General features: G+C 26.6%; 1 protein-coding gene across 5 annotated transcripts in view; it reads right to left on the bottom strand.

Moving 5' to 3' along the window:
• LOC124424229 (patched domain-containing protein 3) overlaps nt 1–26,221 on the bottom strand; it is a 53,284-nt gene that overhangs the window by 9,351 nt on the left and 17,712 nt on the right. For 3 of the 5 annotated variants that reach the window (XM_046962994.1, XM_046962996.1, XM_046962997.1), the window contains exons 2-7: nt 14,429–14,705; nt 13,794–14,004; nt 12,924–13,109; nt 11,509–11,852; nt 2,439–2,639; nt 662–793 (exon numbers count right to left, since the gene is read on the bottom strand). In XM_046962994.1, coding sequence (XP_046818950.1) covers nt 662–793; nt 2,439–2,639; nt 11,509–11,852; nt 12,924–13,109; nt 13,794–14,004; nt 14,429–14,705 — 1,351 coding nt within the window. Of the gene's footprint in view, nt 1–661; nt 794–2,438; nt 2,640–11,508; nt 11,853–12,923; nt 13,110–13,793; nt 14,005–14,428; nt 14,706–26,221 lie in introns of those variants that run through there. The other 2 variants (XM_046962995.1, XM_046962998.1) reach the window with 2 other exon arrangements.

The following is a 26,221-nucleotide window of genomic DNA, read 5'->3' as shown; positions in this document are numbered from 1 at the left end:
TCTAATACAAGTCTATTCTCTCGTTTATCTAGAAAGTATGTTCTTCGTATAATAATAATAAAAAAAAAAAAGTATATGAAAGTACAAATAAAAACGAACGAATGATACGTTTGAGGTAACAGTCCCTTGTGAAAGTGATTCCGGGTAAAGAGATGGAGAAGGAGGAGAGGAGGAGGAGGAGGAGGAGGAGGAGGAGGAAGAGGAGGAGAAGTCAGTATACTCTTTGAGAAGTTCGATAGGTGTCTTCTTTTATATCTCTCATTATCTTTTAAAAATTTAATTAACAATAGTTCTTCGAAACAAACGATATAATCATCTGATTTCTCAACGATATATATATGTATAATATTTTATTTTATTAACTAATTAACTAATTGACTGATTAATTAATGAATCAATTAATTAATTAATTATCTAACTAACGCGTCGAAGTTTGGTCAATTTTTTTCTTTTCGTTCATGATTAGAAATTTCATCCGTTCAATACACCGATGTATAAGTTCGACCATTTTATCGTAATCATATAATTGATTAATAATTATAATATATTGATTACTATTTAATCATTCACACCATGTACATATATATATATATATATATATATTAATAAACAATTAGAATTGATAATTGTTTATATTAAAACGATATATTATTATACTCACATGATTTTGAAAGAGGCTGAACTTTGCAACATACGACGCTGTGAAGATTCTTTTGCTCGCAATAACCGCTTATGGCAACGCATCCAGAGAAGAAGGTTAAATGAAAGAGGAAGGTAAATACTACGGCGAAACCTGGATTAACGTAAACAAAAATTAATTTTAACTTTTATACGAGCATATTTATGTCGAAAGGAAACGAAGATGAATGAATGAAAAAAAATAAAACTAAAAAATAAAAAAAATAAAAAAAAAAATAATAAAAGGAATAAAAATGAAAATAGAAAGAAAAAAACATTATCGTACGTTGGACATGTACGAAATGTTATCTCTTTGTGATATTAAATGTGCCTTTTTTTTTTTTTTTTTTTTTTTTTTCCTTGTAATTCCATCTTTATGTGTCTCAGAAAACAAAGAATATACGTATATATGCATATACCATATATAGTTATGTATTACCAAACAATTATTTTGTTTCTTAACGTTCGTCAGTAATCCTGTATGTATATTACGTACATATATATATATATATATGTACATCGATATACATAGATATCTGTGATTGTAAAAGAAATACGGCGCATGTTACATGTTTTCACTTTCGAAATACGTATTTATGAGTTATCGTTTAAACTTCCGAACGTTCATTTCTTTTTATTAAATATTATAAGTTAAATCGCATGATTTTATTGGACAACAAAAACAATTGTTTTTACATATATTCTTTTCGCTTATAAATATACATAAATATATAAAAATTAAATTGTATTATTTTTCTTTTTGGTTTTTTGTTTTTGTTTTTTGTTTTTTGTTTTTTTTTTTGTTTTCCCAATATACAACAATCACATTCATTAATTATTTTCTTGATAAATATTATAAATCTCTATGCATAGATAAATCGATGATTGAAATATTTCGAGGATCATTATACGCAGCCATATTTCCTTTACAAATAAATTCATTTATTTTTAAAGAGATTAAATGACATTATTTTCATTTGTTCAATATATAACAATCATCTTTTCAATTCCATAAATTCTATCGATAAATATATACTGATCTTATGTATACCGCAAATCAATTGACGTAAATATTCAAATGCAATATTTCAAAGATCCTGATCTATAATATTTGTTCTTTACAATTTCAGAGATAAGTTCATTGGTATAAAATTAAATTCCATTATTATTATCTTTCTTCGATATATTATATAACAATTGTTTAGATAAATTATATTTTTCATAAAATATACGTACATAAATCTGTTTATAACGTTAAATCAAACAAAATCTGATTCTAGCTAATCCGTAGAAATGAAAATTATTTCGAAGATTTTAAACAAACGACGCGTAATTTCTTTACTATTACAGGAGATATATTTTTACGTACAATATATATATATACATATGTAAATATATACATATGTGTGTATGTAAGAGATAAAGTTGGATAAGTTAAAGATGACGAGACGTAAGAAAGTCTGTTGGTAAGAATATGCAACCATTCTCTTTACACTTTCACTATCCAACTTGAATGAGAACGACGTCTCATACAAGGAAAAAAGAAAAAAAAAAAAGAAAAAAAAAGAAGAAAAAAAAAAGAAAAAAAAGAAAAACATCTTCAAACTCCTGCATAAAATTGATTGATCATTAGTACAAAACACAAAGTCTCCATAGATCCTACTGGCTAATTACATACATTGACATGATTATAATAAATAAATAATAATTGATATGTAAATATATGAACGTCGAAATAATATTTACATATTCATATGTACCTGAGTAAATGCAGAATATTTGTACCGAGGGAAATGGCGATAGTATGCCAATGAAGAACGATATCATGTCAGTCAAAGATGTGATCGTGATCGACACAGCAGCCTCGCTTAAGGTTTGGGCCATTCTCTCAGGTACGGGTTTGGTAATACACGTTCGTCTCCAGGCGGCCAACATTACGAATGTATCATCAATTCCAATACCTAAAATATAGATATCATATATATATATATATATATATAAATACACATATGTATTATATAAATTAATCAAAAATAATTCTATTACAAAATAAATCAATAGAATTTATTATCTTAATTTATTAATATATTACAGACACACACAAACACACATTTCAGTTCATACACATATATATCTTTTAACAATATAACATAGGATATTGATCTATAGTACTATAATGAAATAAAATACATAGGGAGAGATGTATGTAATTAGACTACTCGACATCTTTCTTGTTATTATCTTTTTGATCGATTCAATCATTGAATAATTGTATTAAAATATATACATATATATGTATATATATATATATATATATATATATATATATATATATATATATATATATATATATATATATATAGAGAGAGAGAGAGAGAGAGAGAGAGAGAGACAGAGAGTAGGCTAACGAATTATATCATTATATCTACCATTTGAACGTCATTGTGTTAATACCATATCTATGATGATATATAGATTCATTATTTGTTATTCATTATGATTATTATTATTATTATTATTATTATTATTATTATTATTATTATTATTATTATTATTATTATTATTATTATTATTATTATTATTATTGTTATTATTACTGTTTCGATTCGTTTGCTTTGTATACATACGTATTGTTTGTAATACGAGCTAATTAATAATAATAAGAATGAATCACGGAATAGATGTTTCAAGTGATACAAGTCAAGATGTTTTTGGTTCATATTGATTATTCATAACTCTCGCTCACTCACTCTCTCTCTCTCTCTCTCTCTCTCTCTCTCTCTCTCTCTCTCTCTCTCTCTCTCTTTCTCTTTTGCACTTGTGAAAATAATAAATGTATGCGCCATCGTCGTCGTCATCATCCTCTTCTTCCTCTTTTGCCTTTGCCTACGTTGGAATTATTTAAGAGCCTAAGGAATTAGTTTTTAAAGTGATTATCATTCTCAAACTATTCCCGGTCGCGTGACTCAGGTCAACGATGTCCTGATAATATTCCGACGGATTTGTCATTGAAATTCCCTTTATTTTTTTTCTCTCTTATTTTTTTTCTATTCTTTTTTTTTTCTTTTTTTTTTTTTTTTATTATTATTATTCTCTTTTTCCATTCGTTCGTTTGTTTGTTTCTTTCTCATAAGGGAAACCTTATATGCAGTGTATATATATATATATATATATGTATGATATGATTATCGCTATTAACTATAAGGCGAAGAGTATCGAAGAAAATTACGACGACGTAGATGATTAACTGTCTGACTGTCTGTCTGACTGACTAACTGATTGACTGACTGACTGACTGACTGACTGACTGACTGACTGACTGACTGACTCGATGGGATGATTCAGTGAATCTCTGCTTTATTAGGTGATTCAATTCAATGTCGGCCATATGACGAACGTACTTCCACGTACGTATATTAATATCTTCCATTATGTTCTCTATTCTAACGATGGGAACGACAAATTTTATTCCAGATATATAAGTTTACATATACATTTACATATGTATAGGCATGTACATATATATACATATATATATATATATATATTTATAAAGAGAGAGGGAGATTTAGTTAGGGTGAAACAATTATCTTTGATTCCTTCCGCTTAAATGTGACTTCATTTCTCCGACAATTTTAAATCAAATTTTTTATTCTCATATCGGAAATGAACGATTACATGAGGATTAGTCAATGATCCTCAAAAAAATTTTTTCAATCTAAAAATGATTAATCGATATTCCATTATTATCTATGAATAATTTTCACCGGTCAATGTCTGTCTTAAGAAAAAAAGAAAAAAAAAAAAAAAAAAAAAAAGAAAAAAAAATTGAAATAACAATTGGATATAGAAATCGAATTATTTCTAAAATTTTACTCCTTTTCTATTTTTATATATATATATATATATATATATATATATATATATATATATATAATATATTTTTCTTCGTTATTAAATGAAATGCTTTATACCATCTTATGTTTTTTTTTTCTTCTTTTTTTTCAAATATTCTTTTGAAAAAGCAAAAAAAAACAAAAAAAAAAATGAACATAATAATAAAAAGAGAAAATTAAAAAAAAAAAAAAACAGAATAAAAATAAAAATAAAAATAAAAAGGGAAAAAAATAATTTTATAGAATTTGTAACAACGTAGGTGATATATAAATCATCTTATACTCAATTATTTAACGCGGTGAGATCCATTTAATCAAACAATTGCATTTACATACCCACTTATCATTTAATTTGATTCGCTAGAACGAAAATACACATTGTGTGTTTCTGTCCGTATCGTCAAAGGGGTAAAGCTTAATTGGGCTTTTAATTAATAACACCCTATGTTGATTTTATCGTATCTGTTTTATCTAGATAAATATTTGTAACTAGGTTATAAATGTAATTATTACGTATAGAATATTCTTTGATTGCAATTAACTTTTGACTGATTTACGAAATAACTAGTGCTATTAAAATTTCTATTCTGTCAATCTTTTTTTTCTTTATATATATTATTTGATCGTAAGATATATCGTAATAAGAATCGTTTCGAATAAATTTATTATGATTAGTGCAATGATAAATTCGATTTGAATTTTGAATTATGAAAAATGATGATGATAATTGACAGTACGATTGAGGCCAATAAAATTTTCAAAATGATTCTAAATATTGTATGCATAATATCCATCTATCGTTAGATTCTAATTAGACGAATTGTTAAAAGGAAGAAAAAATATCTCTCGTAAAAATTTATAAAGTTTCATAAAATCGATAGAAGATTAAAATTAATCGTTCAATTAAAATTGAAAATCAATCGATTTCAATCGTATAGAATAATTAATAGTAACGAAAAATAACGAATAAAATTTTTCAAAACGATCGTATATGTTCGTTACTTTACGTTTATCCGTCGTCAAATACAAATTCGACGAAATTATTAGAATAATTAATTCTTTTCTATAAAAAAAAAAGAAAAAAAAAAAGAAAAAGAAAAGAAAAGAAAAGAAAAAAAATTATTCGCTCGATAAAGCGAATTAAGAAATTTTTATTGCGACATAAATTTTTAATTACGAAGTAAATTTTTATTTTCGATCGACGACAAAAAAAAAAAAGAAAGGAGAAAAAAAAAGCAAAAAAAAAAAAAAGGAAAGATAAAAAAAAAAGAAAAATTAAAAAGAAACTCCGATCTATTCGAAAAGTCTTCGAATTTTTTCTCTTCTTCTTTTTTTTGTCTTCTTCTTCTTCTTCTTCTTTTCTTCTTCTTCTTCTTCTTTTTAACGAGAAAACGCGTGATCAAGGCGCCAAGGAAAAATGGCGCCTCCGACAATGGACTTTCCGTTATTTTCTTCATCTTACGTAAAATAAATAACCTTACACGTTATCTTCGTGGAAGCATTACGTATTTTCTTACTTAGTTAGATTATTCGTCGAGGCAGATTTGCATTGGATCGATAGAACTGAAGACGATAACTTTGAATTACAATTGCGATTTTTAAAAAAGAATTCGTGGAAAAAGAAAAAATAAAGAAGAAAAGAAAAAAAAATGAAGAAACCGTCGAGGATTTCATCGGCTCAATGCAAAATAACGTATTTTCCGTGAGTCGACGTGCCTTGAGAAATTTAAAAATGGGAAAGAAGAGAGAGAGAGAGAGAGAGAGAGCGAGAACAAGACATATTTAAAAGCTGTTCGTACCTCTCAAAGAAGCTTCGAAGAAGCTTTTATTCAGTTTAAGAAGCTCGACAACAGAGAAAGCTTTTAAAATAACGATTTACGATAACTATTCAACATATTCTACGTTTAACGATAAAATCCTTATTCGAACTTTCCTTCCGGTCTGTTCTTTTTGTTCTTCTTCTTCTTTTTTCTTTTGTCTTTTATTTTTTTATTTTTTTATTTTTATTCTTTTTTCATCCTTTTTTTTCTTTTTTTTTTTTTTTTTTTTTTATTTATTTCTCTTAATTCTATATCCGAATAGAAAAAGGAAAAAAGAAAGAGAGAGAGAGAGAGAGAGAGAGAGAGAGAGAGAGAGAAAAGGAAAGAAATAAAACGATAAAGAGAAATTTGTAAAATTCTATAAATCAAAATTGTCATTAAGAAAATAAAATGATATTCGATATATCAAAATGTAAATTTGACTTTTTAACGTTCCACTTAAACCTGCAAATTTACAATCTTAGATAAAACTTAGATCGATAAGCGTGATTCTTTTCTAATGACGAGAAATTAAATTAGGAAATAACATTTTTCGAACGATTATTTCACATAACGATCGAACGATATGCAATTATCTTTTTTTTTTTTTCTTTTGTTTTCTTTTTCTTTTCTTTTTTTTTTTTTTTTTTGTATTTTGTTTATCACTTCGATCAACAAAAATTTATAATGCGAAAAAGTAGATGTATGGGTAAAAAAAAATTTTCGATCAAAATTTTCGATAAAATAGAAATACGAATATATAAATAAAAAATGTAAAATATTGATGATTTATCTAATTAAGATAAGGCGTCTCTCTTGAGTTGAGTAGAAAAAAAAAAAAAAAACAAAGAAAAAAGAAAATGTCGACAATCGCTTGTACAAAATCGTTCTTAAATTATTTTGTTGTTTCACTCTTTCATCCTACTATCAATTTGCTATACACACACACACACACACACACACACATCACACATATATAAAATTTGTTATAATCTACCTTTCAATCTATTATATATATACATATAAATATATATATATATATATAAAATTTGTTATAATCTACCTTTCCATCTGTTATATATATATATATATATATATATATATATATACATATATAAAAGTCGTTAGCTATAATACACCTTTTCCTAACGATAGATGCATACAAGCAGAAAAAACAAGTTTATATATCAATCTATATATATATATATATATATATATATATACATTTACAACGAAATTATGTGAAAAGCGGAAGTCTGTCTATCTATCTATCTATCTCTATTCCTATTTATCTATCTATGTATCTATCCATCCATCTATCTATCTCTTTTTCTTACGACTTTTCCCTTTCCGTTGCGCTCGCGTGCGTTCGGCAGCAAATAAAGTCGATTTATTTCTTTCTCTTTCTCTTTCTCTTTCTCTTTCTCTTTCTCTTTCTCTTTCTCTTCTTTAAGTAATTGCATTCGATTCGATCGACCGATCCCGACTGCGAAAACTTCGACGACGACGGAAGAAAGCCGACGAGTAGTAAGCAGAACTACTTACTACTTACGTATTATTATTATTTCGGCTCGATGTCCTCGAAAAATGATGATCATTAGCGGCCATTGCCTAACGACGAAATTACCCTAATCGTCCGTCCGTCATACGTCCACGATCGTTGTTAAAGTTATTACTATCAAATATTCTATAACGATATACCAACTATATTACACATTACGCGTTTTGAAATTCTTCACGTTAAGTTATTGGATCGTATTTGTATTTGTAATAATATATAAATGACTGAATCAAGTAGATGGGAAGGGTGGGTGGTTTAATGGGGAGAAAGGGTGGATTAATGGGAAAGATGGATGAATCATAATTATTCTAAATGATATTAAAAATCGATCATTAACGCTGTCCATTTCAAGTCAATATTTCTTCTTAATATTATAATATCTATTATTAGTATTATTATTAATAGTATTGTAAGAAAAAAAATTTTTTTTTAAAATCATATAATTAATTTTAATTATTAATTACCTCCATCGCGCGTCACCCCAACCTCCGCGCCTTTCTCCAAAAAAAAAAAAAAACATCGATAAAGAGTAAATCTTCTGATTCTAATAAAATTTTTAGATTTATAATTCGATGAAGAAAGAAAATCCTAAAAAAAGAGTCGAAGAGAACGAGTAATTGATTTTTAAAATCATCTGTGAACTTTTGATCTATCATACTTTCTTACATCACTTTACTCATTCATATCCTCGTTTTAATACTAAATTTCTTATTTTAAAATACTTTATATTTCTTTGGTTAAATTTATTCTTTAATGTTTTATTCCCAGTGATATATATATATATATATATATATATATATATATATATATATATATTCATTCATTTTCAATTATATTTTACTTCTAATAAGTATATTTATTATTATTATTATTATTATTATTTGTTTTGTACAGTTCATATTTTTTATATATTTTTTATCTTTGAATCCTTAAATCTTTTGTTCTTATAAATATAAAATATATTTATTATTTCTTTCTTTATTATTATTATTATTATTATATTTTTCTTTTTTTCATCAATTAATAATATATCAAATATACAAATATAACAATTAGTTCTTCTTCATGCAATATACATTGCGCGTTTAATTCTCATGACAAATTTATCGACCTTCAATATTTCCCGATAAGAGATCGCGCGCGAATTCGTGAATCAATCATTAGTTTCGTTTAAACCGCATGATAATTTTATACGCGATGATAAGAAAAGGAATAAAAGAAAAAAAACCCCTCGTCGCATAAGTTGACAATTTGAATGACAATAAAAAGTTCGACCGCAATGAATAGAAAAGAAAAGAAAAAAAAAAAAAGAAAAAAAGAAAAAAAGAAATAAAGTTAATTCAACGAAGTAAGCGCACGTGGAATATTTGATTAACGTCACTTGATCGAAGTCACGTAACTCAATATATTTATAACGCATAAATACGAAGAAATGCATTGACTGATAATTAAAAAAAACTTTGCTCGACGTTAAATCCCTGATGAAAGAAATGAAAACAATGAAAAAAAAATAAAAAAAAAAAAAAAATATAAAAAGAATAAAAAAAAATAAAAAGAAATTAAAAAAAAAAAATATAATTTAAAGAAACGATAGAGAAACGTTGATATTGGAATTTTTTGTGATTCTATCCTTTTTTTTTTCTTTTTTTTTCTTTTTTTTTTTTACTGAACGTATAAAGGAAGGAGAAAAAACAAATGTCATTTTATCGCATCCAATTGATAATGGACCGAAGAAGATACATCGGTATATACATGTAAAGGAGGAATACCTTCTATGTGAGATTGTTCCTTTGGTGATATTGAAAAAAAGCACAATTAACTTCGTCTCGACTAATATCTTTTCTTTTCTATATTTCTCTTTCTCTTCTTTTTCTTTTTTTTCTTTTTTTCTTTTTTCTTTTTCACCAACTCAATCGTAAAATAATAAGCTTAGGAATAGCTTATAATCCGTACAATAATCAACTTAAGAAAGTTTCGAAAAAGAAATAATCGAATTTTAATATCGTCAAAGAAGTTTCGGGTCTACTCGATTTAATGAAATTTCTTTTACATATAGATAACCCAACACACACACATACACACACACACACACATATTTTCCTAAGAGTAATTTTTTCCTTTTTTCGTCTTTTTCGAATAAAGTTTTTAATCTCAATATACACCGATCTCTAATTACTACATTAACCATACAGTAATATAAACTATTTCTCTAATTACTTTCTATTTCGAAAATCCATCCAGTTAATTGAACCCATCATATCACTCTTTCATATGTATTATTAAACTAATCCAACGTCGGCTTATATTTCGTGTATAAATTTCATTTATAATACGAGATGTCATTCTCAATTATCAAACGTATATATATATGTATCTCTCTGTTTCATTATATCGATCATTAGTGAATAAGAGGAACAGGAAGAAGAAGAAGAAGAAGAAGAAGAAAAATAAAAAGAAAATAAAAAGGAATAAATCAATTAAATGTATATCAGTTTAATCGTAAAAAAAAAAAAAGAAAAAAAAATATACGAATTATTAATTAATTCTAAATTTTACTCGCGAATAAATTCATATCATTTCCATACATTCGCAAATAATCAAATATTTGAAAGCGTACTCGTTTTATTAATATAATACCATAATCGGCCATATTGAAATTTCCAATGGAAAATTTTCATCTTTGATAATAATAATACGTTACTATTATCGTATGAAAGTTTTATATATATATATATATATATATATATTGAAAAGTCATAAAAAAAAGTTGTAAACAATAATCTAATTTAAATGATCTATTTCTAATCCCTAATCGTGCATAACTAATCCAAAAAGAAATCACATTTGTTACGCTTGGTTATTTATAAATTGAAAAAAAGAACAAAAACAACAACAAAAAAAAAAAGAAAGAACAAAAAAAAAATTAACGAAGAAGTTGAGGCGTGAATATTGCACAAGAGGTCGATGTCACTGTTCGAGTAATTATAGGTCATGATAGCAATATTTTTCTATTGCATCGAAAGAAAGAAAAAGAGAGAGAGAGAGAGAGAGAGAGAGAGAGAGAGAGAGAGAGAGAGAGAGAAAGAGAGAGAGAGAGGAAGAAAGAAAAAGAGAGCAAGAATACAACTTTGATGACGTTCGACTTCCATCCTCATCCTCTAAACCTCTTGTCGCGTTGAGACCTTAATTACTATGCGCGCTCACTTTACTAACGTACGTTCGAACTTACCGCGAATTGCTATTCCCTAAGCGAACGTTATTACGAACCTAATGCCGCCATGTCATGCCTCGGGTAAACCCTATTAAGCTCGTTATATTTCATATATAATATATACATACATGTATATATTATACCCTAACTTTTGTCTATATACAAATGAATCTAAACCTAATACGAATAATATATATAAGTACTAATAAATATACTAATTATCCAATCGATCAGCTTCTATTTTTTTTCCCTTGCACTTGGTAAAAAAGAAAAAAAAGAAAAAGAAAAAAGGTGAGAGGGAGGGAGGGAATTAGAAGTAGAAAAAAAAAAAGGAAACAAAATAAAAAAGAATTGCTCTCTCACCGATCATCAAAAATGGTGCAGCGAGATTGAGACCGATGAAATCGACTCCTAGATACATGCATAGTCCAAAAGCGGCAACGGTCGCCATACCGGCGGACACGTTCCCAAGAAGGCCAAGCCAGGGTTTACTTCGTACCCAGTCGGTCATCATGCAGGTCACCACAGAAAAGATACCCATTACTGCGAACGTGCTTGAGAAATACGGAACAATTGTTTTCGTATTTGCTTCCAACTCTAATTCCAATGTCCTCGAGGCAAATCGCGCTGTGCTTATGTGCTTGAAAATACCGCTATCCTCAGCCTCGCCGACTATGTTTAGAAAGGCTTCCTCCCAGGCGGCGCCACTATAAAAAAAAAAAAAATATACACACACACACACACACACATATATATATATATAAAAAATAAAAATAAAAAATTCGAATATAAAATTAAGAAAAAAAAAAAAAAAATAAATAAATATTTAAAGCAATAAAACAACAGTCGCGACAAGTTAATATCGATCGTTTTATGATCAATCCATTTTTATGGATGAATTTAAAAATATAAACCTCTAAAATTGGTACTGTTAATACTTGAAATCGTAAAAAAGAAAAACACACAAAGAAGAAAGGAAATAATCTTGATATCTCTCTAAGTATACACGAAGATTTTATTTCCTCTTTCTCTCTCTCTCTCTCTCTCTCTCTCTCTCTCTCTCTTTTTCTCTGTCAAAAAAGTTATGTCTTTTCCTTAATTAGTATGCGTATTATCTATTCTATCCTTTACCTTTCCTTTTTTTCTACTCGACCGATCAAAGAGCATATAAAGTTAGAAACTATTAAAATCTTTTTCATCACGCGGTTAAACGCGGTTAACAAAACGACGAAACAACAGTTATGCTTTCTAACTGGGTTCGTACGATTTCATGTGAAAAAATTTTCTCTAAACAGTTAAAAATATACAATTTAGTAGATTGATCTGGAGAGAAAAAAAGAAAAAAAGTAAATAAATAAAGAAGCCCTTAAAACATTAAAGTCAATCGTAAGATATATTAATAGAAAGTAGATTTAATGAAAATAGATCCTTGATCAAGAATAGTGAAATCGTATGACGAATTTTCTCTTCTTTTTTCTTTTTTCTTCCTTCAATATTAAGTAACAGCGATTTAGCTGTAACGTAAATTTGGAAAGCCGTCAGCTACGAAACGACGATTTGGTTTCGCTTAACTCTGATGTAAGTTCGAAGACTCGATTTCTTTGGTTAGATCCTAGATACGATAAATCTTTTTCTCTCTCTCTTTCTCACGGATTGTCACTTATTCGTGTTTAAACATGTTTGCACTGCCTGCTTACTTACAAGAGAGAGAGAGAGAGAGAGAGAGAGAGAGAGAGATAAGAGGAGGTTAGAGGGAGGAGGGGGTTCAATGAACTCACATAGCATCTTGCCGTGGGTTGTCGACGGTGATGAAGTAGGCGAGCTGGACCGACGGCACCGACTCGATCGTTAGATCCTCACTGATGACACTACCGCCGAAGAAAACCGGGAATAGATGGGCGTCCCATGTCACAGGATTAAACATCACCGGAAACGTTAGATTGAGCTCCCTATTTTCTACCTCCCTGGAGAGAAAAAAAAAACAACAACAAAAAACAAAACGAAACAAAACAATTCGAACTGCTTGTATTCTAATTAATAAAGAAAAAGAAAAAAAAAAAATAAAGAGAGAAGGAAAAAAAATAATATTATTCCCCATGAACTACTAGACGTTACTGATCGGATGCAAATACTGATGGATATTGTTTTGCGAATTAAAAAGTATCGTTCGTTCTCTAAATTGAAACTTATTGTTTCGATTTAAATTCTACAAAAATTATTACTACCGATTGGAGATACTTGCTTGAATCCTATTTCAAGGACATTGGATTTTATTATTATTATTTAAAAAAAAAATTATTCGGAGATTTGCACGAATTTATTCGATCCGAATCAATTAGATAATAGACTGTTTGAATTCGAATGAAGAAAAAAAAGAAAAAAAAAAAAAAAGAAAGAAAAAGGAAAAAAAATTGTTTTGTAAATTAATGTTATTATTGACACTGAATATCATCGATCGTTAAAAAATAAATTATCTCATTAAAACTGAGGTTAATAAATATTCAGATATTAATAAAGATCTACTATGATATTTAAAATCTGTCATTTATATTTTTATTTATTTTTTTCTTTTTTTTTTTTTTCTTTCTTTCTTTCTTTCTTTTTTTCTTTCTTTAATGACATATCCAATATATTTTGAGGAAACTTACTCTATTACGTGATGAAGATTAAGAATGTCGTTGTTGAAACATTCGTCGAGCCAACGTGCACATATCTCTTCATAAGTGAATATTTCGTCTTCATATTTTATTTTAACTTCTCGTATTATTCGATCCAACTCTCGCAATTCATTCCAAATTACGCTTCGCAGCATATTTGGATCGCCGTCTTTCGGAATAATTATTACATGGCCAAATCGACCTAATGAAGGAACGAATGGAGATTGAATTAGTATTTAAAAAAAAAAATTAGTCACTACAAAAGAAAAATAATATATATATATATATATATATATATATATATATATATATATATATAAAATGAAATAACGAAATCAGTTATTTATTTCAATGTCGTCGAGAATCAACTTTCACTAATTTCAAATCTATAATCAAATGAATCATTGACTCGTAACATTTAATATGAATCACTTAATAAAGCTATTAACGATAGTATTAATCTATCCTAAATAGAATCAATGTCCATCTAACCAGTGGTTGTCAAATTTGAATATTAAAACGTTCACATATTTCCTCGATCGAGGGATCCATTGATAATTGATTTATTTAATTCATTTGATTTATTTAATTTCATTTGATTATTTCATTTGTTAATACAAATATACCTGGCCTGGTGATACGGCCGACGTTAAACTGATGACTATAGTTGACTTTGAAATATTGCTCGACTATAGCTCGCTCGGTCTTTCCAGGACCGTCAACCGGTGAGAAGAGATATTCTGGATCGATCTCGTAGTGTATCCTTTGATATCCGGTGAAGCAAATGCAGGCCAAGAGGGTTGGTACGATGACAAAATAACCAGGATGACGGCCGACCACAAGGCCGACCTTGTGAAAGGCACGGTTTAGAAAATCGTCGACGCACGTTAGATTGTGCCACATCTGAAATATACATAAAAATAATCACACTCGCTCACGTGCACACGCACCAAACAAGCGCATATATATAAAATGTACATTTAAATGAATACGAAAAGAGAAAAAGTATCTCGTATTGTATTCTTAAAAAAAAAAAAGAAAAAAAAAAAAAAAAAAGAAAAGAAAAAATATATGAAACAAAATTAATTAATTGACTAAAATGAAAGAATAAATTGAATGACAGTGAAATTTAATTCAAATTAAAGATATCGAGTGAAAAAAAAAAAAAAAAAATTTTTAGAAAAAGAAAAAAGATTGAATGAGAAATAAAAATAATCGAGCGAAGAGCTAATTCTTTTTCTATTCCTTTCTTTTTTCTTTTTTTCTTTTTTTTTTTTTTTTGTTAATATTAATAATTTTAATATTAATAATTTTAATAATATATTTAATATATATATATATATATATGTATTAAATTTTATAATAAATATATGTACATGTATATGCTAAATTAAAGTAAGTATATAGTATATATATATATATATATATATATATATATATATATATATATCAAAATAATTTTTTTTTAATATATATATATATATATATATTTTGTTAACATTGACGATAAGACGGATTTTCCAATGGCTTATAACGATATACATGATACGTGGCATATACGAGTCATACGAATGAAATTATCATTCAATGACACGAGTCATGATTTGCAGGTGTCGACTATCGATGATACGCATGATCTGTTACTACAATCATTCGGACACATAATATTAAAATCCTTCGTTGTATAGATACGTACGTACATACATATACATATACATATACATATACATATACATATACATATACATATATGACGTCAGAAAATCACCGACTACACGTGGCTTAACTTTAGTGAAAGAGACAAAGAGAGAGATAGAAAAGGAGAGAGAGAGAGAGAGAGAGAGACCTAAATACATTTTCTAATAGATCCTTGATTGTCGATAACAATTGTTTAAGAATTCGATTAGAAATCATTTAACATTTTTTTTTCCTTTTTTTTTTATTTTTTTTTTTTTTTCTCTTAAACATATGTAATCATACGAAATCATTATATGAATCGTGTAAATTGTGTAAATGAATTTTTTCCTTCAAACGTACAGACATAAAATGCAATATATTGATTACAGATATTTATCAACATATATATATATTTTTTTTAATATTATAAAAAAATTATAACAAATGTAATAGGTATAAATGATAGGTATAAACAAAAAAAAAAGAGAAAAAAAACTAAATCTAAACATTTTCTCCCACGTATTTACTGTAATAAATTATATTTTCCAATGTCATTCAACGATACATTATGATTGTATTGAGAATAATTGTTTTCCAAGGTATACAAAGTACGTACGTGATATATATATATATATTTTTTTTTTGGAGGATATCCAAAAAAAAAAAAAAAAAAAAGAAAAAAAAAATCAGTCAGAGATATAATTAAGAATCTATATAAAAAAATTGTCATAAAAATTGTCGCAAGATTTCTTATATTACATATTTATCATTGTCCAATTGATGTCGATTCTTTCTGAAAAATATTATTTCGAAACAATTCGAAGCGGTCAGAAGATGATCGTGGCAAAAAAAAAAAAAAGAAAAAAAAAAGAAGAAAAAAGAAAGAAAAAATGTAGAAAAAACAAGGAAAGATAAAGGAGGTATGCATTATTTCGAGATTTTAAGAGTATATATAACGATTCGAAATTATTAACATAACATTTTACGATGAACTCTATAATAGTGATAGAGCAACGAAGGAAAAGAAAAAGAGTGAGAGAGAGAGAGAAAGAGAGAGAGAGAGAAAGAGAGAGAGAGAGAGAGAAAGAGAGAGAGAGAAAATAAATAAATGGTGTCTTTATTTTCTTGATCTTGCACCACCACGATCGTTTCTCTTTGCATGCTAATGCAAGAGAATGATCGCAAGAGTGCAAGAAGGCATTGCCATTCGACGACAACGACGACGACAATGAAGTAGTATAAGCGTCTGTTCAAGTCGACAAACAGAGTAAAAAAAAAAAAAAAAGAACTAGACAAACTTCGTAAGGAGAGATAGATAGATAGTGATAGAAAGAGAAAGAGAGAAATGTCGAATGCGATTATCGACGTTTAATTTTTATCGTTCAAGGTGGCATTACCATTACAATTTAAAAAAAAAAAAAAAAACAAAAAAAAAATCTTTTTCTGAAATATTACAACATTTCGTTCGAATAATATAAATAACAATTTTTATACATTTATATATAATTATAATTTAATTAATATAATTACATAATAACACATATATATGTATATATAATGTATAATTATATTATTTATATTTTCTATATATTTGTATATATATATATATATTATCATATATGTAATATTATATGTAGATACTACGAAGGATTTATTTGTTTTTATTTTTCTCAAATAATAGTCACGGCTCGAGCACTCTAATTACGTGGAATTAATTACCGAGAGAGTATTTATTTACTTTCTACTATAATTTTTTTTATAAACCTTTTACTCTATTCTCTCTCTCTCTCTCTCTCTCTCTTTCTTTTTTTCTCTCTCTTTTTCCTTTCTCATTGCACTAACAGCACTTTATGAAACGGAACTAAACGAAATGAAACGAATGGAAGTGCATACTTACTTCACGCTCGTTAAATATACATAAATTTTATATCTAAATAAAAGACTACATTATGTATTATATATATACACTATGTATTACATATATATATATATATATATTTATATATATACATATATATCCTATTTATCCGTAGGAGAAGCTAAACTATGTATATAAATACATATATACATGTCTATATATATAAACAAAAATTAAAATAAATATAAGTATATATGTATATATTTATGTAAACATCCACACACACACATGCGCGCGCACGTATATTAATATATAATGTACATGGATAAAGATAAAAATTATTATAGAAATAAACTCACGCCTTGTTAAATTATGGTAAGATTTAATGTCACGTTATTTATACGTGTCTGAATTTTTTCTTGAACTTTTCCGATCGACATTTCGAACTGTCAATTTGAAAGAACAGACTCTGGTAATCTTTAAGAAAATCTTTAACGAGAAAATTACTAGTACTGTTATAAGATAATCATCGTTCGAAGACACATTGAACATATTCTCATCGAAGTATCTAATCAACTATACGATTTATTTCAATCTTCTTGAAAGTACAAAGAAATAAAAGAGAAAATAATAATAACAATAATAACAATAATAATAATAATAAACAATAAAACGTTATTTTCATAACACAATAAATTTTCAACGTATAAAATATTATTGGCCACCAGTCTTGAAAATATAATAAATAAATGATCCATTGTAAAAAATGAACCGTAATAAAAAATTCACGATTAAAATAAATTGCAACTATTGGTTACTAATAATAAAAAGAAAAAAAAAAAAAAAGAAAAAAAAAAATAGGGGAGAAACTAAACAAACAAACAATTAAAAATAATCCAATACATCTTTCGGACGATAGAGAGAATTTCATGAATGGAATAAATTGTAGGCTGTTGATGGAGAAAAAAAAAAAAAGAAAAAATAAAGAAGAAGAAGAAGAAGAAGGAAAAGAAAGAAAAGAAGAAAACAAAATAATCATCGCACAAAGAATTATAAACAATCCAATGTCATTTACGTAATGAAAAAAAAAAATTCACGGGAACAAAGTAAACGTTGTTACGGTTTTAAGAGAGAAATATTATAAAAAAAAAAAACGAATTATGAGTCTACGTGCAAACTAACGCCACCATTTCCATAATGAATCTAACGAACTGAAGTTAATCCGTCTCCTTTGAAAAAAAAAAAAAAGAAAAAAAAAAAGAAAAAAAGAGACAAAAAGAAAAGAAGAAGAAAAAAAGAAAGGAAACAAAAACAATATATATATATATATATATATATATATATATATATATATATATACATAATCCGAAGAAAAAATAAGATAAAGAAAAAAAAGAGGGGGAAAAAGCATGAAAAAAAAAAAAAGAAAAAAAAAGAAAAAATTGATCAAACATTTGATATATATAACACATCGACGAAATGATAGATATAGATCGACAATCGTTCCTATGTACAACGATATTATTACTTAAAGGCAGACGAGCTTGACACTAAAGATACAATTTATGGCTTTAATGATGGCAATGGCAAGCTTCCGCTCTATCAAACGTACCCTTCCTGGACGACGCTCGATAACACACACACACACTCCCTGAATGTTTGTTCTCTTTCTTCTTTCAACGACTTAGAGGTGATATCTATTTTTGATCTATGACCAATACTTTAATACGAACGAACAAATAAGCAAATGAAAAAAAAAAAAAAAAAAAAGATAAGAAAAAAAACAAATAAAAGAAAGATATTTTTTTATTCAAACTCGTACTTTGTTCAATGACGCCTGAGTTGTAGTACTTCTTCTTCTTTTTTTATCTTTCTTTCTTTCTTTCTTTCTTTTTTTTCCTTTTTTTTTTTTTTTTGCTTATAGTAATGACCTAATTGAAAGAAGATACTTATGATACTATCGACATAATAATATGAATAAATCTAACGACAATCGATTGCATTTAGATGGAACGTATAAATATTCAAACAATAATTAACGGAATCAAATATGTAGATACTATTGTAATATATCTTTTGAATTAATTGATTATGAAATCGTTTAAAAAAAAAAAAAAAAAAAAATATATATATATATATAATTCAATCACTCTGATTTTTCTTCAAAGATTTATTTTAGATTTCTCAGATATCATTGTAGATTTCTAAAGTCTCCCGAGTTAATTTTTTCCAAGCTTTTCGACGATTGGAGAAAACAAGAAAAAAGTAAAAAAAGAAAAAAAAGAAAAAAAAAGAAGGAAGAAAAGAAAATTTAACCTACAAAATTTTATAAATATATATATATACAAAAATTTTATTTTTCATGTATACATATATATATAAAAAAAAGTTAAAATCAATAACACTTTTCCCACAATTTTGTAGGTTAAATTTTCTTTTCTTGATGAACGTTTGGACTCGTTCTATACTCGAACGAGTACTTAACAATTCATAATATCAATTATATTAACGATACGAAATAATATTAATTTCTCCGTTTCAAATTCCAATCGAACGATCATTGAAGTTTGTTATATAAAAAAAAAAATTGTAAAGAAATAATCGAAATTTGATAAATCATATCGTCAATATTACTGTCCAATAGAAATGAAGGATAAAAAATCATTGAAAGGTTAAAAGACAAGGAGAATTGGTGGAGGGGGGGGGAGAGAGTGAGGGAAGGGGAAAGATTTAATGACGACAACTTGGGGGAGAATGAAGGGTAAACAGAAAGTTTGAGGATATCTTTCGATTTAATTCAAGAGACAAAAAAGATAAAAATAAAAAATATATATGTATCAAAATATTTTGATCGAATTTAACGTTAATTGAAGTGATACTGCGTTAAAAATTCGATGATAAAAGAATTCGATTGACGAAAGAAAGAAAGAAAAGAAAAAAAAAAGAAGAAAAAAAAAAAAGAAAAATACAAGATCTAATAAGATGAACGAGCAAAGTCCGATCTCTAAGAGAGATGGAAGATGTTTAAGTGTTATTAAGCTATAATATAATGATATAACAGTTTCACTGCTAAAACAAGAATAATAAAAATGTCGACGGACTTGACCCAGATTTATTAACGATTACGTGATCGGTGTATAAAACATTACAATAGGATTATCGTTGACTGTTAATTCGATACTGACAATGACAGTGAGAGAGAGAGAGAGAGAGAGAGAGAGAGAGAGAGAGAGAGAGAGAGAGAGAGAGAGAGAGAGAAAGAGAAAGAAGGAGAGAGATCACACCGAGATGATGACCGACTTAAAAATTCGTCGAATGAAGCGACGAACGATATGATCTTATCTATTATTTCTCGTTTTATAAATTTTCTTTTCCTTTAAATCGCAAAAAATCATTATACTCAAATGTTTCTATGATTTAAATAATTAACAGAGGATATATATCATTGGAACTTGAAGAGAATAGAAGGATAACAAAAAATAAATCATCAATTATTAATCAATAAAAATATAAAACCGCAGTGGCGATTTTATTCGTCGTTAATTTTTGAATTTTGTAAAAATCTATATTACTATTTCTTTCTTTTTTGTTTTTTTTTTCTTTTCATTTTTATTCATTCATTCATTTATTTATTTATTTATTTTTTCTTTTTTTCTTTTCACTTTACACTTCGATAATGAAGAAAAATTTTTTTCATATATTTTTATGAGAACTTAAATAGAAAAAAAAAAAAATATATATATATATATATATATAGCTGAAACAATGATTATTGTTAAATAAATCCTTTGATACTAGCTTGTTGATGGGATCGATAGTTAAAAATAACAATCGTCTCTTTCGCCAAGTTGCGAATTCTACTTGCATTTTCAAATACGACACGTGATTATCCCAACAAAATATCATTGTAAAAATACAATCGATGTTTCGTAATATCTATTATATATACCTATATATTTATATATAAATATATACATAGGTATATAGAGTATTATTCTATCTCCTGATGTAGTGATACGTTAATTACGATGAATCATCTTTCATAAGTGTTAAATAAATATCAGAAATTCTAATTGGAGGAAGTACGTGATAAAAAAAAAAAAAAAAAAAAAAAAAAATAAAAGAAAAAAAAGGAAAAAAGAAATAAAGAATTTCAATTTAATATTTCCTATAAATTATTATTCTCACGAACAATAAAATAATAAGAACGAGTTCAGACACACGTTATATGTTTTTCTCTCTTTTTTCTTTTTTCCTTCTTTTTTTTTTTTTTTTTTTTTTTTTTTTATCTATTTTTCAAAGCAAACAAAAGAAGAGATAAAAATTACCAGAAAATCATTCACGATTGCAATGAAATTTATATTTCAATTCTTTTTTTGTTTTGTTTTGTTTTGTTTCACTTCCTACTCTATTCGTTCTTTTTTTCTTTATTTTATGAACAATAAGATAATAAGAACGAGCTCGAACGCGGTATCTTCTCTCTCTCTCTCTCTCTCTCTCTCTCTCTCTCTCTCTCTCTCTCTTTTTATTTTTATTTTTGCCTTTGATAGGAAAAATACTAAAGATAAAAATTAAACGCAAGATCCTTATCGATAGCAAAGGAAAATTTCAATCTCAACAATTTTTTATTTCCTTTTTTCGACTTGTTATTCAAATCTTCTTTTTTTCTACCTTATTTATATTTTTTTGTCTCTATTCTATAACAAAATAATAATAATAATAATAATAATAATAATAATAATAATAATAATAATAATAAATATGATATTTTGCAATGGAACAAAAGAGGAAGAAAAATATTTGAGGGACGACAACAATGACGATGACAATGATAACAATGACGATGACGATGACGATGATGATGATGATGATGAAAAAGATCTTGATCGATATACGAAAGAAATTCGATATATGGATTAGGGTTACAAAAGTAAAGTAAAAGAACCTACTCAAATTGCAGGCTCTGTTTTTATACCCCTCATACGGAAATAGGAACCACGTGGCTATTGTTCTAAGACAATAGACTATACTAAGAAGAATATTGCGCCCCTATGTAGGCTCATATAACTTTTTAAGATGATGCCATCCTCTACGCCAATTTTAATACTTGAAATAATAATTAAAAAAAAAAAAAAAATAAAAAAAAAATAAAAAACTTATAATGATATGATGATCATAATAATAATAATAATTATTATTATTATTATTATTATTATGTGACAAAAAAATTTTAATTAATTTTAATAACAAAAATTTGCCAATCCTCGTATATATATATATATATATATATATATATATATATATAGCATAAATAAAATAAATGTTATACATTTACATATATTAAAAAAAAACTTTTGAGTCAATGGTTATCAATATAATCGATCCACATATATCTTTTATCTAAATTTATTCCGATTGACTAATGATCATATATATATATATATATATATATATGTATAACATAAACCATAATAGTAAAAGTTAAATTACGTCAGACTGAAACTGAAATTGTCTATGAACATATATAATTAATAACAGAAAATTATAAACATAAGATCATTATCGCACATATATATTATATCTATTACATATATATTATATCTGAGTGAAATTTATAATCCCGATAAAATTATTAATTAATCGTGTCCATGAATGAGATAATTATTGAAATATCGATTTATTTCTATAAACATTTTTGAATGTCATTCACGTTCGAAAACGAAATAATTAATTAATTCGATCTTTCGAAGTTGTTTTCATTAACCGATAAAATATTCTTTTCCGACATTGAATTAGAATGAACGACTTTCTAAATTCGTTTCTATTCCCTTACCAAGAATTATTCTTTAAATAACATCGTAATAATGTATTTATATATTCGTAATATTTCAGCAATATCTTACGATTTATTTTATATCTAGTATCTTTTGGTCTCTGTAAATAAAAAAAAACAATAAAAAAAAAAAAAGAAAAAAAAGAAAAAAAAAGGAGGAATTTATCTCCATTTATTTTAACAGAAAACAACTTTATTAAAATACGAATATTATCTCGTCTGCTAAGAATTCTTTAAAAGCAATTCAATATAAATCTTAAGGATAGATATATACGATGATCATGATGATAGTAATAATTATACAATAATATAAATCAATGATATTAGCTAGAGGATCTTTTTAGAATTTTAATTCTATCATATTTTTAATGTTACATAATGTGAATATTAATATATGTTGTATTTCTTAAATTAACAACATATATTGAATATCAATCATTTGTACTTTCGTAATTTTGTTTAAAAAAATTAAATAATTAACGAGGAATTAATTTTCAATGTGACATTCTCTCTTTACTTATACATTTATCTATAAATAAATATTCATGTATAATATAATATTATGAAATTTATAATATTTATATAAATAAATAAATAAATATATATATATATATATATATGTGTGTATGTAAAAATATTTATTATATTTATAATATTATTATTCTTATCTATAAGGCTTATTATCCCACATATTATATATATATATATATATATATAAATTTTTTTTTTCTTTTATTTTTCATGGAGAAAGTTTATTCAGAATGGTCATTGGGTAACGAAGGAGTCACGGAACATGTTTTATTAGATTCGAGTTAACCGATTGAATAACATCCTCGCGTGTGTTCCATTCTTTATGTCTCTCTCTCTCTCTCTCTCTCTCGTTGTCGTTGAATGACCCAACTTTATTTCTCGACATTTGTCTTTTTCTCTCTCTCTCTTCCCCTGTTTATCTCTCTCTCTCTCTCTCTCTCTCTCTCTCTCTCTCTCTCTCGCTCTATATATATATTTATATATATTCACATATGTATGTACATAAAGAATATATAAACATGCTCTGACCTCTCAACTCATACAAGAGATGTTTTATCTCTACTCTCGATCGAACGTGTATTTCATATATACGTATGTATGTATATTCGTATGTATACGTGTGTACGTATATTTCTATGTAATTGGAACAATAGAAATTTTATCGAACATATGGAGGACAATAAATAAATGATAAATAAAATTTTGATATAATAAATATCGCCAATTGGAAGTTTAGTTTATTGCTAGAAATTTAATTTCACGATTTAAATATGATCGATGATATTTAACGACACCATAAAAATGATCAAACACACATATTGATTTCGGCTCGTCGAGATAAATCGTACTAGAATTGGCATAAATTAAAAAAAAAAAAAAAAAATATATATATATATATAACAAGGGAAAAGGATAATAAAATATATACTGAAAATTTTCATTCATTGCTCATTTTGTCAATCGAGTATTAAAAATTGTGAACGATTTTGGAATCGTGACATAAATTGAACAAACTTAATAGCTTACTATAGTTACTATTATACTATCGTATTATTTATTGCGATAAAAAATATTAAAAATTCCAATATCGTTTAATGACCAACATAATAAATTTCAATTGTTATCGTTGTTAAAAGAAAAAAAGAAAAGAAAAAAAAAAAAACGAAGAGAGAAAAAAAAGTACCTGATAAAAAAGAGGATAAAAGAAAAAAGAACAAAGAAAAAAAAGAACAGAAAAAAAGGAGAATAAAAAATTCACGAGTGGGAGGATCGTCGAGTTGTCGATTTTATCCCGGAAATATTATATCGCTCTTATTATAGCTAATATGCATGGAAAAAGAAAAAAAAAAAGGAAAGAAAAAGAGAGGAAGAAGAAAGAAAGGAAAGGAAAAGAGAGAGAAAGGGGAGGGAGAGAGAGAGAGAGAGAGAGAGAGAGAAAGAGAGAAAAGGAGAGATAGTGACGAGGAGGTGGAGTTGGAGGTGATATAGGAAATGGAGGAGCTGATGAAAAGGAGGAGAGATTCAGAGAAGATCGAAGTGCAACATGTCGAAAGGCCACGGTAGCAGATTGATATCTCCAGGTCACGAGGACAAGTACGTTCACCAGCCAATAGCACTCGACCTTACGATCCCCTGCCAATCACCATCGACTAGAGACTTCCGCTCGAGCACGCGATCCACATTCTAATCTTTCACAAGTGAGCCAGAAAATTTGGAATATACTTTTTTTTCTCGGTTTTTTTTTTTTGTCTTATCTTCCTTTTCGACATATTCCTATTCCTACTCCTCTACTTCCTTCTCCTATTCCTCTTCCTCCTCCTCGCCCTCCTCCCTTTTCATCCCTTTTTTCTCTATTATCTATTTCACTCTAATCTTTCTCTTCGTCTCAATTTTTACAATTATTGTCACATATAATCTTTCATTTCTACTTCTTTCCTCTTTTTCACAATTATTTTATTATTATTTCATCGAAATTATCAATCAGTCTCATAATGTAATTTCGCATATCTATTGTTTCTTTTCTATCCATTTTCTTTGCACTTTCCTTCCTTTTTTTTTTTTCTTTTCATTTATCTTTTTTGTTTTGTGATTATTATTATTATTATTATTATTATTATTATTATTATTATTATTATTATTATTATTATATTGCGTTAATAAAACCAAGAGTAAGATTTCTAGATAGATATTTTTTAATTACTCTTTGGACAGGAAAATTGTATTTATTGTGTTGACCATTAACGGACCTTGTATATTTATATAAATATATATAAATTAATTTCTTTTATTATTAATTTATATATATATATATATATAAATTAATAATAAAAGAAATAATATTGGTGACAAGTTTGATTAAAAATTTGATTAACAATATTTTTTTGCGATATTTTATATATTAATAAACAATAGTACATAGTAATGTAATATAATTTTGGAACTTTCGAATAATGACTCTTACTAGAGAAACAAAGCAAAAAAGAAATCGATACGAAAGGAAAATGAAAAAAAGAAAAAAAA

Source organism: Vespa crabro, chromosome 5, assembly GCF_910589235.1.
Source record: "Vespa crabro chromosome 5, iyVesCrab1.2, whole genome shotgun sequence".
In the NCBI taxonomy this organism is placed as follows: Eukaryota; Metazoa; Arthropoda; class Insecta; order Hymenoptera; family Vespidae; genus Vespa; species Vespa crabro.
This window is presented reverse-complemented; position numbering and strand designations above follow the sequence as displayed.